At 42.1% G+C, this 13,414-nt stretch overlaps 1 protein-coding gene across 4 annotated transcripts in view; it reads left to right on the top strand.

The window, feature by feature from the left end:
• Positions 1–13,414, top strand: part of nphp4 (nephronophthisis 4) — a 94,568-nt gene that overhangs the window by 53,978 nt on the left and 27,176 nt on the right. For 3 of the 4 annotated variants that reach the window (XM_058083833.2, XM_058083831.2, XM_058083832.2), the window contains exons 12-17: positions 221–358; positions 1,026–1,165; positions 3,891–4,082; positions 8,032–8,219; positions 10,920–11,080; positions 12,545–12,710. In XM_058083833.2, coding sequence (XP_057939816.2) covers positions 221–358; positions 1,026–1,165; positions 3,891–4,082; positions 8,032–8,219; positions 10,920–11,080; positions 12,545–12,710 — 985 coding nt within the window. The remainder of the gene's footprint in view (positions 1–220; positions 359–1,025; positions 1,166–3,890; positions 4,083–8,031; positions 8,220–10,919; positions 11,081–12,544; positions 12,711–13,414) is intronic. The other variant, XM_078798206.1, reaches the window with a different exon arrangement.

The following is a 13,414-nucleotide window of genomic DNA, read 5'->3' on the forward strand; positions in this document are numbered from 1 at the left end:
ATTCCTTGATTTCTTCAAAATGTGTTTTATCACATTTTTGATTTATATAGGACAATAAAATCACTGCAAATTGACCGATACTGACTCAGTATATTTTATGCTTTCATTATGATAAAAGGTTTATTAGTGGTAAAATAAAAGAAATCAAATAAATGTTTGAAATTTAAGGAAAAAGAAGCATGATCCATTTGGATCCGTTTGGATCCATGTTTCTCTTCAGCTGTCGCTGTCGCAACTGGCAACTACTTCACGCTACCCAACCAGCAGCCACTCCAGCTCGGGGTTGCCATGGCAACAGTCGTTTCCCTCTCTTCTCCATCCTTCCATGTCGGCGACAGCCGACCAGCCATCACATGTTGTAAGATCGCCATCCTGGTACTCACACACACACACTAAACATTGAAACAAAGAAAAGGAGCTTGCAGTGTTGCATGCTATGTCATTTAGTTTTTTTAATGTGAATATCCATTTCTATATTATACACAACTCTATAATGAACATTGCCAGTGGAAGTATTTAAAAAACTTTCATTCTATTTTACTACTAAATTCTACATCCATGTCTTAATTAAAATGACCTCTACCTCACAGATAATACATTATAATGGAAAGTTATCTCTGAATATAACTGGCTGTAACTGCTAACCAGTTTTATGGAGCTGAAGGGGGGTGGGGGGGGTGGTGTATCATCATTGCAGCCAAGGGGAAGCAGAAATGTAGACGTCAGCTATACTGTGCCGAGTTTAATTAGTGAATAATTTTCAGAAATGAAGCGAGGATAACCTGCTCACCCCCCCCACACACACACCCCTTAGTTGTAGGTATTTGCTTCACAGATTCAGCGTTTTGCCTCTAAAAGCTTCCTTATCTCTGCTAATCACTTAATCAGGTTCACCTGCACAATCTAATGACATCAACCACAAGAGTGATTCCCTTACAAAGATAATAACCATAACGGTAATTGTATTACAGTTGTAATTTGCAGTAACTCAACTATCTCTCTATATATATGTCATTACTATTTAGGCCAGCTCAGCTGTCAGCGATATTGCCCACTTTGAGATGGAGCCTGTAAAGGATGGGTCACCTTACCACGAAGAACTTCAGGAGCTCCCATTCACCCCCATTCATGCTCCTGTCATCACGATGGACATGACTGCACTAAGGTGTGTGCCTCTTGTTGTCTCAACCGCATAAACACTATTTTCGGTTATTCTGAAGCAACATAACAATATGCAATCGTATAAACAGTAAATACAGTAACATTTAAATGCGCCAAAGGTAAATTCTAGCTATTTTTCACCTGGTCTTAAGATTTGTATTTGCTGTCTTTATCTGTTTTCTGTCCTCATTTTTCCCCGTCTTCTCTGTCCCTGGACACATTTTGTAAAGTCGTCTTATCAAAAGGGGCACCGGGTCAACTGCCAGTCACCAAACAGATAGTGTCTGGCTTACACTGCTTTCTGTCAGTGCTACAGGCTGATAGGAGAAGGGGTGACTAAGTGCAAGACACACACATTTTTTTTACGAGTGCCACTGGAGATTCAACATACAAAAGGCATTATTTGTGGACTCCTACTTGAGAGACTTATGCTAACATGTTTCACATTTTCTTTAATGGCGACCATAGTACCGGAATGCAATATGGCAAAGCAGGACTAATATCTCTGTCCTGGCTGCTCAGTACAATATTTAGCATAACGCAATAAAAATATAATGTACACTGGAAAGTGAACTGTCTTTGATCTAAAGTTATTTTCTGTTTTTTGTTCGGTCAGTGGCGGCACGGCGGTCTAGTGGTTAGCGTGCAGACCTCACAGCTACGAGACCAGGGTTCAATCCCTGTGCATGCGTGGGTTTTCTACGGGCACTCCGGTTTCCTCCCGCATTCCAAAAACATGCTAGGTTAATTGGCGACTCCAAATTGTCCATAGGTATGAATGTGAGTGTGAATGGTTGTTTGTCTATATGTGCCCTGTGATTGGCTGGCGACCAGTCCAGGGTGTACTCCGCCTCTCGCCCGAAGACAGCTGGGATAGGCTCCAGCACCCCCCACGACCCTTGTGAGGAAAAAGCGGTAGAAAATGAATGAATGAATGAATGAATGAATGTTGGGTCAGTTGGGCATTTGATACCATCATCGCTGTCCATGGTGCTTAATCATACCAGTAAGAAGACTATAATAATAAGCACTCTCTCTACCTCGTTTGATGGTGGATTGATGGCTGTCAATGTTTAACCATTACAATTCATTCATTGACAACAACTTCCTTTGAGTAGTTGAACTATTGAGGATAGAGTGTGTTTGGGTGGCATGAGTCATTGTTGGTAGGACACAGTATTGAATGAAGTCATTTAAAACCCTCTTATCTATCGCGGTGTATGTACAGTCATTCATTACAGCCGTAAGTCACCATTCCTGCTATCCACTGTGGTATTGATTGGTTCTACTAATTGGCAGAGTGTGGTAATGGAATGGATAAATGTAATAGGAAAATGACATGTGTTATAAAATAAAAAATAAGTACACAAAATGAAAGATACATGAATTAATACATACATAGAGGAGTAACAATAGTCTGTAAACAAGCAGTTGGCATTGAAATGGCTTCCTGAGCCCAGAGTTTGGATTTAGATGTGCTGCTTTTCAGTTCAGTGGACTGAAACATTTCTGCCTCCTCTTTTTGGAAGCAAAAACAAATGTTTAGTGTGGAGTGACTCATTTGTTTGACAATGACATTTACCATCATTTTGGATACATTCCCTTTTACTCTGTATATATTTGAGACTCAATAGGGAGTTTAGTTTTTGTTGAGTGGGTTTTTTTGTGATGGTAAGGGGGCAGAAAATGGAACTGGAAAAGTGGTACACATATACATATGTCCTGGTAGCTCAGTACAATGTTTCCTTAAGTCCAACAAAAACAATGTTATACACAGAAAAGTGAGTTTCTTTTGGTATTTTTTTTGACATGGCCACTATTTGCTGGTACTTTTACTGGCTCTTATATAAGTTAGCCATGTAGTCATTTGTTGTTGACTACATTGACTTCATCAGCAGTATACTGTGACATACTGTAATACCATTTTGATGACCAATACCCACCTTCAAGAAAATACATATTGCTGATGGGGCGGTATTGTTGATGGTTGAGGCGGTAGCGTGGTCGCCTCCCAACTTGAAAGAGGTTTGATCCTCCTGTGATCATGTGGAAGTACAGTATCTTTTGGCAAGAGAGTGAAGCCCCAGTCGGTCCTGATGCTGCATCATCAGTAGGTAAATGTGCTAACAGTGTCAAAGCGCTATACAAGCGAAGAGCATTTAGCATCTTATCAAATGGGTGGGATCAGCTGTTTATCAACATTTTTATAAGGCCGAATGTTATCCAAAACATTAGCATTCATTGTCCTGTTTTCTCTTATGTTAGCCCTCCATCTGGAATTTAGGAATGCTGAATACTATACAGAGAGACAGGTGGCCGCTATGATTAGCCATAACAGACATTATGAGAAGTAATCCTCAGGGTGCACTTTGGCGCCCTCTGTCATCTTCTTCTGTAAGTGTCCTGATGGCACCCTTGCTTGATGGATATTGCTGACATTCTCATTGTAGCAAAAACAATAGTGGTGTTTAAATTCTGGTTAGTTGTAACTGGATGCAGTGAGCACATTGAGGTTTCACGTTGCCAAAATGGGATAGCCCAGGCCCCATGTGACTATAAATTATGGCCATAAATGGCTCCAATGGCGAGTAGTTAGTAGAAATATGCTATATAATAAAACAGCACCATCCCACACTGAATGACATTCAGTGCAACTTGGTTTTAGTAGTTTTTGTATTTTGATAATTCCACACCAACATACAACAAACAACTCACTGCTTCTCTTGCAGTTCGTCCTCAGTCAGTTCCAGGAGTTCACTGGCCCACCTCTACTCTGCTGGGTTCCCTGACATTGTGGACTCGAGAGGTCAGGTGGCAGAGGTCTTGGACCCTACAGAGCCGGTGCCTTTCGATCCACACCGTGAAGAAATGGATCCTTTGCAGGAGAATCTTCTAGTGTTCCAGTTTCTAGCCTTTACAAGGTAAAGTCTTTATTATGCTACAGCCTTGTCACACTGATGATATCTTGATCCTGTTCGATTCTCTGTTGAGCGAGTGGAGGTTCAGGTGCCTTAGGACTTTGTCTTTGCTATCTACAGACGATGTGGTCCTGATGGCCTCATCAGGCTGTGACCTTCAGTGTTTACTGGGGCGATTTGCAGCAATGTGAGACTCAGCACCTCCAAATCTGAGGCCATGGTTCTCAGTCTGAAAAGGGTGGATTGCACCCTCCGGGTTGGGAATGAGGTCCTGAGTTCCAAGTATTTCGGGGTCTTGTTCACAAGTGCGGGAAATGTGGTTCCTGTACCAGACCGTCGTGGTGAAGAGAGATTGCGGATACTGTACTGAACTCACCCGAGGACAGGGCGAGGAGCTCAGAGTAGAGTCCTTCTTGTTTCTATGGGTTCTAAATATATGAAAACATAAAGAGATTCACTCCTGCACGTAATTGGACACACCTATGCTGCCTCCAAACACTGCTAATAATAAACCTCCATAACCCCCCAACAAAGTTTTATAGTCTTATATTCATGCTGTAACCATCTAGTAACAGCTAGCTACATTCATGATATCATCTAATACTTACTGTATTTTACCGTATTTTGGTCCTTTTAAGCATTTCCAGAACATTCTCCTCCCATTGATTTCACATAGCAACACAGAAACTACCCAGAAATTTGGGTAGTAGTCTGAAGCATTGTGAGTGTGGTGATTATGGGGTGAAGCTCGTTGCTAGCGATGTGTTGTGGACAGTATAGAGGTCCTCAACCTTTTTTGCACCACGGACCGTTGTGATTTTTTTTTTTTTTTTTCACGGACCAGCAATGTTTGGCAGAAAAATACAACAAATATAAAATAACACGAGGCTAAAAACAAATGTTAAGTGCAGGGAAAATTAAACTCACCCGCTGAATCAGTGGGAGGCCTGAGCTTGTTTGGTTGAGACGAGATGGTCCCATCTGGGTGTGATGGGAGACGGTGAGTCGTTAATAAATTATTTATTATTTCTGTGCGGCCCGGTAGCAAATGTGGACAGTACTGAGCAAATTCGATTGTTGTCTTTTTTTATCTGTTTTAATATCTTTAGAACAGGGGTTCCCAACCTTTTTTGCAGCACGGACCAGTGGGATTTTGGTCTTTTTTTCACGGACAGCAATGTGTGGCAGAAAAATACAACAAATATAAAATAAAAAGATGCTAAAAACAAATGTTGAGTGCAGGAAAAATATAACTCACCCGCTGAATTGTTTGGTTGAGACGAGATGGTCCCATCTAGGTGTGATGTGCGGCCCAGTAGCAAATGCACCACAGACTGGTACCGGTACCGGTCCCCGGCCTGGTGGTTGGTGACCCCTGCTTTAGAACATACAGAAAATAGCCATACAGTATGTCTTCATGTCTCACATCAGGATCGCGGATGATAGAGAAGAAGAAATGTGTGCACTGTGTAGTCAGTAAGATTGTTATGCACCACAATATCGATCTTGTTTACTTATAATGTAGCTCAAATGTGTGTATGGCCTGCATGTGTGTGTGTGTGTGTGTATGCACTCCTTGAGCGTGGATGGTTATTTGTGTATATGTGCCTTTGACAACCGATACAGGGAGCACCCTGCCTCTTTCTACAAGGTCAGCTGGACTACGTTGTTCCTCATCCGTGATTCTAACAAAGGCAAGCAATCTATAAAAGGGATGGATAATTAGAAATAGTCAACTTTTTTAATTACATATATTATTAATAAAGTACAGTTCTTTCATAATTTGTTTCCAACACCAAAAAAAAAACTTGCCGCTGAGTTTCTGCGTTTTTCCCACTGAGCTGTGTCCAAGATCCAGATGCACTCAGGCATTAAGTCCTGTCAGTCATCCTCTACTCATATGTCAGCTGCATGCCTATACAGGGCACGCACGCATATGCTCACAATTCTCGCATAAACACATTTCCTGTCAGCACAGACTCTGTCAGCCAGCCGTCACAAAGGCCCCCCCGGAACCAGCGTCCTCTCAGTGACAGTGGAGAAAGGGGTTACTGACGGATGCGTTGTGAACACACCACTTGCTCTACTTCTGTGTGCATGTCCTCTTCGGTTATTGCGTACAATATCAGTGGTTGAATTAGCCCATTTCAGTCTTTTTTTTTTTTATCATGAACACACTCTCTTGTCGCCATTACTTCTCCTGCACGACGACTCGGGCTGGCCTGACTTTTAGTTAGATGTAGATATAGTCAACAACTCTCCTGAGTTCACTCTAAGACATTGCCAAAGCGTTCGGAGTTGTGGAGTCTTACAGAGCAGCTACACATGCTAACCAGCACAAAAAGATTTCTAGTTCTTCCAGAATCTGCACCTATTCCAGCTTTATTTCTTTGGATTTGACCATAATATATTGACAGAATTGTTAATAATCAAGTCAAAACATGACACACTGAGAGAGATGTTTGCAAGATAGGGTGTGACTTGTTTTTTCCACTCTGTGTTAAATATGTGCTCTCTGATTGCTAATCAGTTCATTAAAAGCAACGCAAGAACCTCACCCTGATTTCATTATTATTCAATAAGTACGCTATCAAATCAATTGTCTCGCTGCCTCTTTTTAGACGTTAACGAGGTTCTGAGTAGAGCATCAAAATGCAAGAAGAAATGGGGGGGGAATGAGGCCCAAAGAATTTGAGTAAGCAATATATTGCAAACAACCTTAACTTAAACTGAAATAGGCTGTTTATCAGTTGGTCAAAGGTTTAAGATCATAGTCTTTGAAAGACAAAATCTTGGGAAGTGTCATTTTCTATTAGGTATTCACACTGTTATGATCTCTTGATGGTAAAAAAGCTTCCGCTCTTTGAGTGTGTTTAGATTGTTGAGCTGCATAGGCAAGGACGCACTCCTCAGAACCTCCTTAGGATCCTTTAGGCCCAAACCTAGCATGTTTTTGGAATGTGGGAGAAGAAAAGAAGAGAGAGAAAAAAGAAGAAAAAAAAAAAACACACAGAGATGGCCGAGGGTGGAATCGAATCGAATTTCTGTGGAATCAAATTGAATCTCCTCGCTGTGTGGCCTGCGCACTAACTGCCGTGCAGCCCAGTCCATTCATTCATTCATTTTCTACCACTTATCCTCACAAGGGTCGGGGGGAGGGGTGGCTGGAGCCTATCCCAGCTGTCTTCAGGCAAGAGGCGGGGTACACTCTGGACTGGTCGCCACAGCCAATCACAGGGCACATATAGACAAACAACCATTCACACTCACATTCATACCTATGGACAATAACCTAGCTTAACCTAGCATGTTTTTGGAATGTGGGAGGAAACCGGAGTACCTGGAGAAAACCCACCCATGCACGGGGAGGACATGCAAACTCCACACAGAGATGGAATTGAACTCGGGTCCCCTAGCTGTGGGGCCTGCACGCTAACCACTCGATCACCGTGCAGCCGTTCAAACAGAATATTGTTGTTATTGTTGTTGTTTTGTGTTAGGTATAATGATGTTGGCGAGAGAGGGTGGAATTGAACTTGGGTCGCCTATCTGTGAGGCCTGCACGCTAACCACTCGACCACCGTGAAGCTAGTTAGGACTTTTTATCTCATAATTCATACATTTTCTATACCGCTTATCCTCACAAAACCGGAGTACCCGGTGAAAAGCCACGCATGCACGGGGAGAACATGCAAACTCCACATAGAGATGGAATTGAACTTGGGTCTCCTAGCTGTGAGGCCTGCACGCTAACCACTCGATCACCGTGCAGCCCTTCAGACAGAATATTGTTATTATTGTTGTTGTTTTGTGTTATATATAATGATAATTGCAAATAATTCTTAAGCTTATAAACCTGGGGCCATTTTTATACACATGCTAAAAATGTCATTTAAATAGTTCTTCTTCTCATCTACAAGCGGTGATTCTTTGACCTTTTGTCTTTCAACAGAATACCAGTCGCAGGGGCTGCCCTGGAGTGGCCGAGCAACATCTACTTCACCTTCCAGTTTTACCGTTTCCAACCAGTCACGTCGCAGCAGCTCCGACTACTAAACAGCAGCAAAGTACAGCAGAAAGCCGGCATCCCGTTTCCTTGTATTCTAACCTCCATCAACAATGACGGTAGCGTGAACTCTGGTAAGTGTCACAAGGTCTTGATTTTCTTCCAACCAAAAAAAAGCCACTAACTTTACTCTACAAGCATATTCCATGATCTTCTCCTATACCTCACTTCCCTTTCAATCAGCAAAGCAGCCACTGATTGATGTCTATTCACGTCGCAACTAATGAAATGGAAGAGATATGACAGCTACTGACAGACCGTGATATTGAACACACTCAAAGTTCTCCCCATCGCCACCCTTCAGGCCCCCTAAAGCTACTCTCCTCCTTCCCTCGACGCACACTCCGGATTAGCGCTGTCAATATTTCTCTCTCACGTCTCCCTGCCTGCACACTTCACTATATGACCCAGTGTGAATTCCCCCACAAGCCCATCTACTTTCAGACAGATCCTCTCATATATTCTCTCTCTGAAAGCCTTGGTGCCAATTTACTTGCAACAACTCAACTCCAGCTAGACTTCTATGGGCGCCACCCTCGGGAGGCGATGTGGCATCTCGTCCATTCATTTTCAATGGAATCAGCGCATTAGGCTGATTGTTGCGAGTCACCGTCCAGCCAAGTGACAAGCGGAATTTGTGCATGTTAGATTTTGTGCATGTCATTGTGCACACGCTGGCTTTATCTCCTGTGATTTTGTCAGCAACTGCAGTGATTCTTATGAGAAATCGAGAAAAAAAACCAAAACATTTTCAGCATCGTTATTGCTTCCTGTTGGGCTTTTGCCATCCATCTCTCTAATGTCAGTCTTCAAATGATTTGTTTCCAAACAGGGTTGTTTCATACGCACTCATCAGTGTGCCATTATGCGGCAACTGCCACTTGTGCTTGGCAACAGTGATTGTGTTTGTGTTCCTGTGAATCTCTGGACATGACTCACTCTTTATGGTCTCAGGCTTTGCATAGCCATGGAAGAAAATGGCCTGGCTCCCGGTTTTGTAAATCTACTGGTAATCATTTGAATACAAAGTCATGGCATTTCAGAACATACTGTTATTGGACTAGGATGTCCTGTCTTTTGGGCCCACTTCCTGTGACAATCAAAGTATTGTGTGCAAAGCCAATGGTAGTGAAAGAATAGAAATGTTTGCGCTAATTACCATGTTGACCCAAATATGAGATGACTGAAGAATGAGGAAGACTGAGATCATCGAAGATGTGACAAGAGGCATCAGTGGATGTGTTTGAACATTCTGAGACATCAGTGACGACCACGAATAGCGTGGTAATTCTCACAGGATTGTTCAGTTTTTTTTCCGATTCCTAGTTTTGATGGCCGCTTTGCCAACTGGAAGAAATAGCCGTGAAATAACCAACAAAGAAGATGCTGGTGAGCAGTGGATGAGAAGTTTAGCTTAGCTGGAATCGGCTTAATGCAACATTTGCAACCCAATCATATCACGCAAAAGAAGCATGATTAAACACCTCTGGATTCATGCTCCCACGTTTGATCTCCTCCATCGGACTTCCTCTAAGCAGTCCGAATCAGGGATGTCAGACAATAACTGATCACTGTCTCATGCTAGTGTAACCAACGCTTTGAAGATGACTGCTGATGTGGCGGTTCAGTGTAAACAAAGGACAGGAGCTTCAGCTCCAGGGGGAAAGTTTATCCATGCGAACAGTTTGTCTAGCAACAGTCGAGACACTTTCTCAACTCAGAAAACACGCTACCTGCCTAGAGCTCTGTGGGCTACATGCTGTTGACTTATAACAAAATAATGTTGTCATAAAAAATAGCTTACATCAACATTGAGGCAGCAATGATAAAGTTAGCCCATGTATTTTTTCATAGACAAAGTTGATACGTAGGTATATGAGACATTGAGACATTTCAACCGAAAAGAACTCTGTTTGCACCCTCATTTAAACTTTGCAAACTTTTATGACGCAGTACTCTTAAAAGCATCGGAATTGAGAATCATTGTCGTTCAAATTCAAACGATACCCAATCCTGCACACAAATGTATAAGCCAGTGCGCTCTCCCACCCCCACCTTTTCTGGCCATGATCTGTCAGCTCGCTTTTGCTTCTGAACATAACATGCATTTTTCTTTCTTTTTGTATCTTTCTTCTTTTCTTGTCTCAGCTCTTCGTCTGTTTCCATCGGAGCATCTAAGCTCACGGCATGCTGAGGGAATTAATGGTCTGAGTAGAGAGAGTTCCTGGGTGGTTGGGCAGATAGACGGTTAAAAGAAAAAAAGGTTGAAAAGTAGCTCATGAAAACAGGATAGAATGGGGGAAAAACAGTCATAAACAAAGTTTTGGTAATAATACTTAATGGAAATAAAATATCTTGACCTCCAAAGGTTGTTGAACAGAAATTGTTGGACAACCTCATGAACATTCATCCCTAGTTGGAGCGTACAAACCTAACATCAAAGTCAATATTTCCCCCAAAAATTGTATGAAAACACAAACTTTGTAGAAGTGTAGCACATGGACCAGGTAGGAATCCATTTTGGTGAGGATTTGGTGATTACAGGAATTTATTATTACAGTTAAGCCTATTTTCCCACAATTGGAACAGATCTTATTTTCCTGGGATTTTGGAAACCTTGCTGCGTTTCCAACAAAATGTCACATAGAAATATTGTTTTGGGGATTTTTGAGTCTTTTGGTGGAAGTCTGCGCTCTACTAAGTTACATTCCAGTTAAATGTGGTGATTAAAGCATGCTCAAACAACCCTCTGGTTATTCTCTGACTTCCTTCAGAGTCCCCTGGCCTGCAGGTACAGTTCAGAGTAGATGACAGCTTTCTCAAGCCAGGAGAGAAACGTTGTTTCCTTCAATACCTGTCCCTTCACACCATGCACATCGACATCTGGGACAGTGACTCATTGCTGCTCGTAGGTTCAACTGCTGTCGAACTCAAGGTAAGCCAGTCATATTTGGGAGTCAAAGCAGGGTGACGACTACTTTGTTATGTCTTCATTATGATTTATCTTGTTTTTTTAATCAGACAAGATAAAGCATAATTCATGATAATTCATGAATACCTCATCATGGCAGTGCAATCAGAAAAAAAGATTTTCTTTCTAGCCTTTTGGGTCTTTATAAATCTGACCAGTTGTTTACTTCGACGAAACAACAAAAACAACACAGAACAAAACAAATTAAAATGCGTGTGTTTTCTCCGGGTACTCCGGTTTCCTCCCACATTCCAAAAACATGCTAGGTTAATTGGCGACTCCAAATTGTCCATAGGTATGAATGTGAGTGTGAATGGTTGTTTGTCTATATGTGCCCTGTGATTGGCTGGCCACCAGTCCAGGGTGTACCCCGGCTCTCGCCCGAAGACAGCTGGGATAGGCTCCAGCACCCCCGCGACCCTCGTGAGGAAAAGCGGTAGAAAATGAATGAATGAATGAAGATAAAGCATAATTCATGAATACCTCATCATGGCAGTGCAATCAGAAAAAAACATTTCTTTCTAGCCTTTTGGGTCTTTATAAATCAGCAGATTTTTGGTCCAAAAACGAATAAAAATGTCAAATTCAAGCAGAACAGTCCATATTTTGGGGGGGTTTATAGACACATCAAACATCTGACCAGTTGTTTACTTCTATGAAACAACAAAAACAACACAGAACAAAACAAATTAAAATGCATGGGTTTTTCCGGGTACTCCGGTTTCCTCCCACATTCCAAAAACATGCTAGGTTAATTGGGGATTCCAAATTGTCCATAGGTATGAATGTGAGTGTGAATGGTTGTTTGTCTATATGTGCCCTGTGATTGGCTGGCGATTGGCAGCACCCCACCACCCTTGTGAGGATAAGCGGTAGAAAATGAATGAATGAACATTATTAGAGACCTCTTGACATGAAATAACACCCCTATAATCACTTGTACACACATTTAAAGTAAACATAACAAAAAACAATACATTTAAGGCATAATCAACTAAGACATAAATAATATTTATTTTTTTTTTTATTTTATGTTTGGTTCCTCCCACATTCCAAAAACATGCTAGGTTAATTGGCGACTCCAAATTGTCCATAGGTATGAATGTGAGTGTGAATGGTTGTTTGTCTATATGTGCCCTGTGATTGGCTGGCGACCAGTCCAGGGTTTACCCCTCCTCTCGCCTGAAGACAGCTGGGATAGGCTCCAGCATCCCCGCGATCCTCGTGAGAAAAAGATGAATGAATGAATGAAGGAAGGAAGGAAGGAATGGAACACCGGGGCTTCATGTGGTGCAGGGTCGTCAAACGGCTGGTTACATGCAGATAATAATATTTTTCCTTACTTTTTCTGTACTTTCATGTTTTAATCGTGATATTTTTTCACATTTTTTCCCCTTTTTTTCTTACATCCTTTTTTGTTTTCTCCAGTACATGTTGCGGCACGGTAAAATGGCAGTACAAGCCCTCCATGAGGTGGAGGTTCTGACAAGCGATTACTTGGGTGAGGACACCCTACGGAGTGGCGATGCCTCCAACAACCCTGTGGCGGCCACCATTGTCAGGGGTCGTTTGCACATTCGTACTGGAAACATCGGTAAGTATTTGATGACAATTGCTATATTCTTAGTGTGTCATGCAGTACTTTGACTTCACCCGACTTGGGAGCTCCCTACTTCTCTCCTTGTTATGTATTCATTCACTGTGCGCATATACAGAGCAATGGCTGCTGACAGTATGTTTTCTTTGCCATGCATCAACCGTTGAAAGATACTTCCTCTCATAAACAACGCAGAAATGTTGCTGAGTGCCATTGTCAGGGCTAAATATGCCAGCATTTTCTCGTTTTGCTTATCACTCAAAGCAGGTTGTGAGTGCAATAGCTTAGTGGATGGAAGTGGTGGCAAAGGGGGGGAGGGAGGGGGGGATTGTGCCGGCATGTAAATTCCAATCAATATACGGATATCCATCAAGCGGTCTGGCGGATGGTCTGAATCAATTTAGGGAAAGGAGGAGGCCTCGCAAGTAGTTTCTTTGTTTCTTCTCCCTCCTGCACAGTCTGTCTCTTTTATTGCTTTTATTCAGGGGTCTCAAACTCAGTTTACTTGGGGGCCACTGGAGCTCAGGTCTGGGCGAGACTGGGCCGCATCTGGTTTTACCAAAAAAAACAAAACGCATTTATTAAAAACAGAAAAATGAATAAACTTTGGTTCCGATTTTCTACAATAAAAGCTCTGATAAAACATTCCACTGTTCTCAAATATCTTACTTTTTATTTTTCCACACAAAATAAGATGAAAA

This window comes from Doryrhamphus excisus, linkage group LG17 (genome assembly GCF_037039965.1).
Source record: "Doryrhamphus excisus strain RoL-2023G ecotype Guam linkage group LG17, RoL_Dexc_Guam_v1.1, whole genome shotgun sequence".
NCBI classification, from domain to species: domain Eukaryota; kingdom Metazoa; phylum Chordata; class Actinopteri; order Syngnathiformes; family Syngnathidae; genus Doryrhamphus; species Doryrhamphus excisus.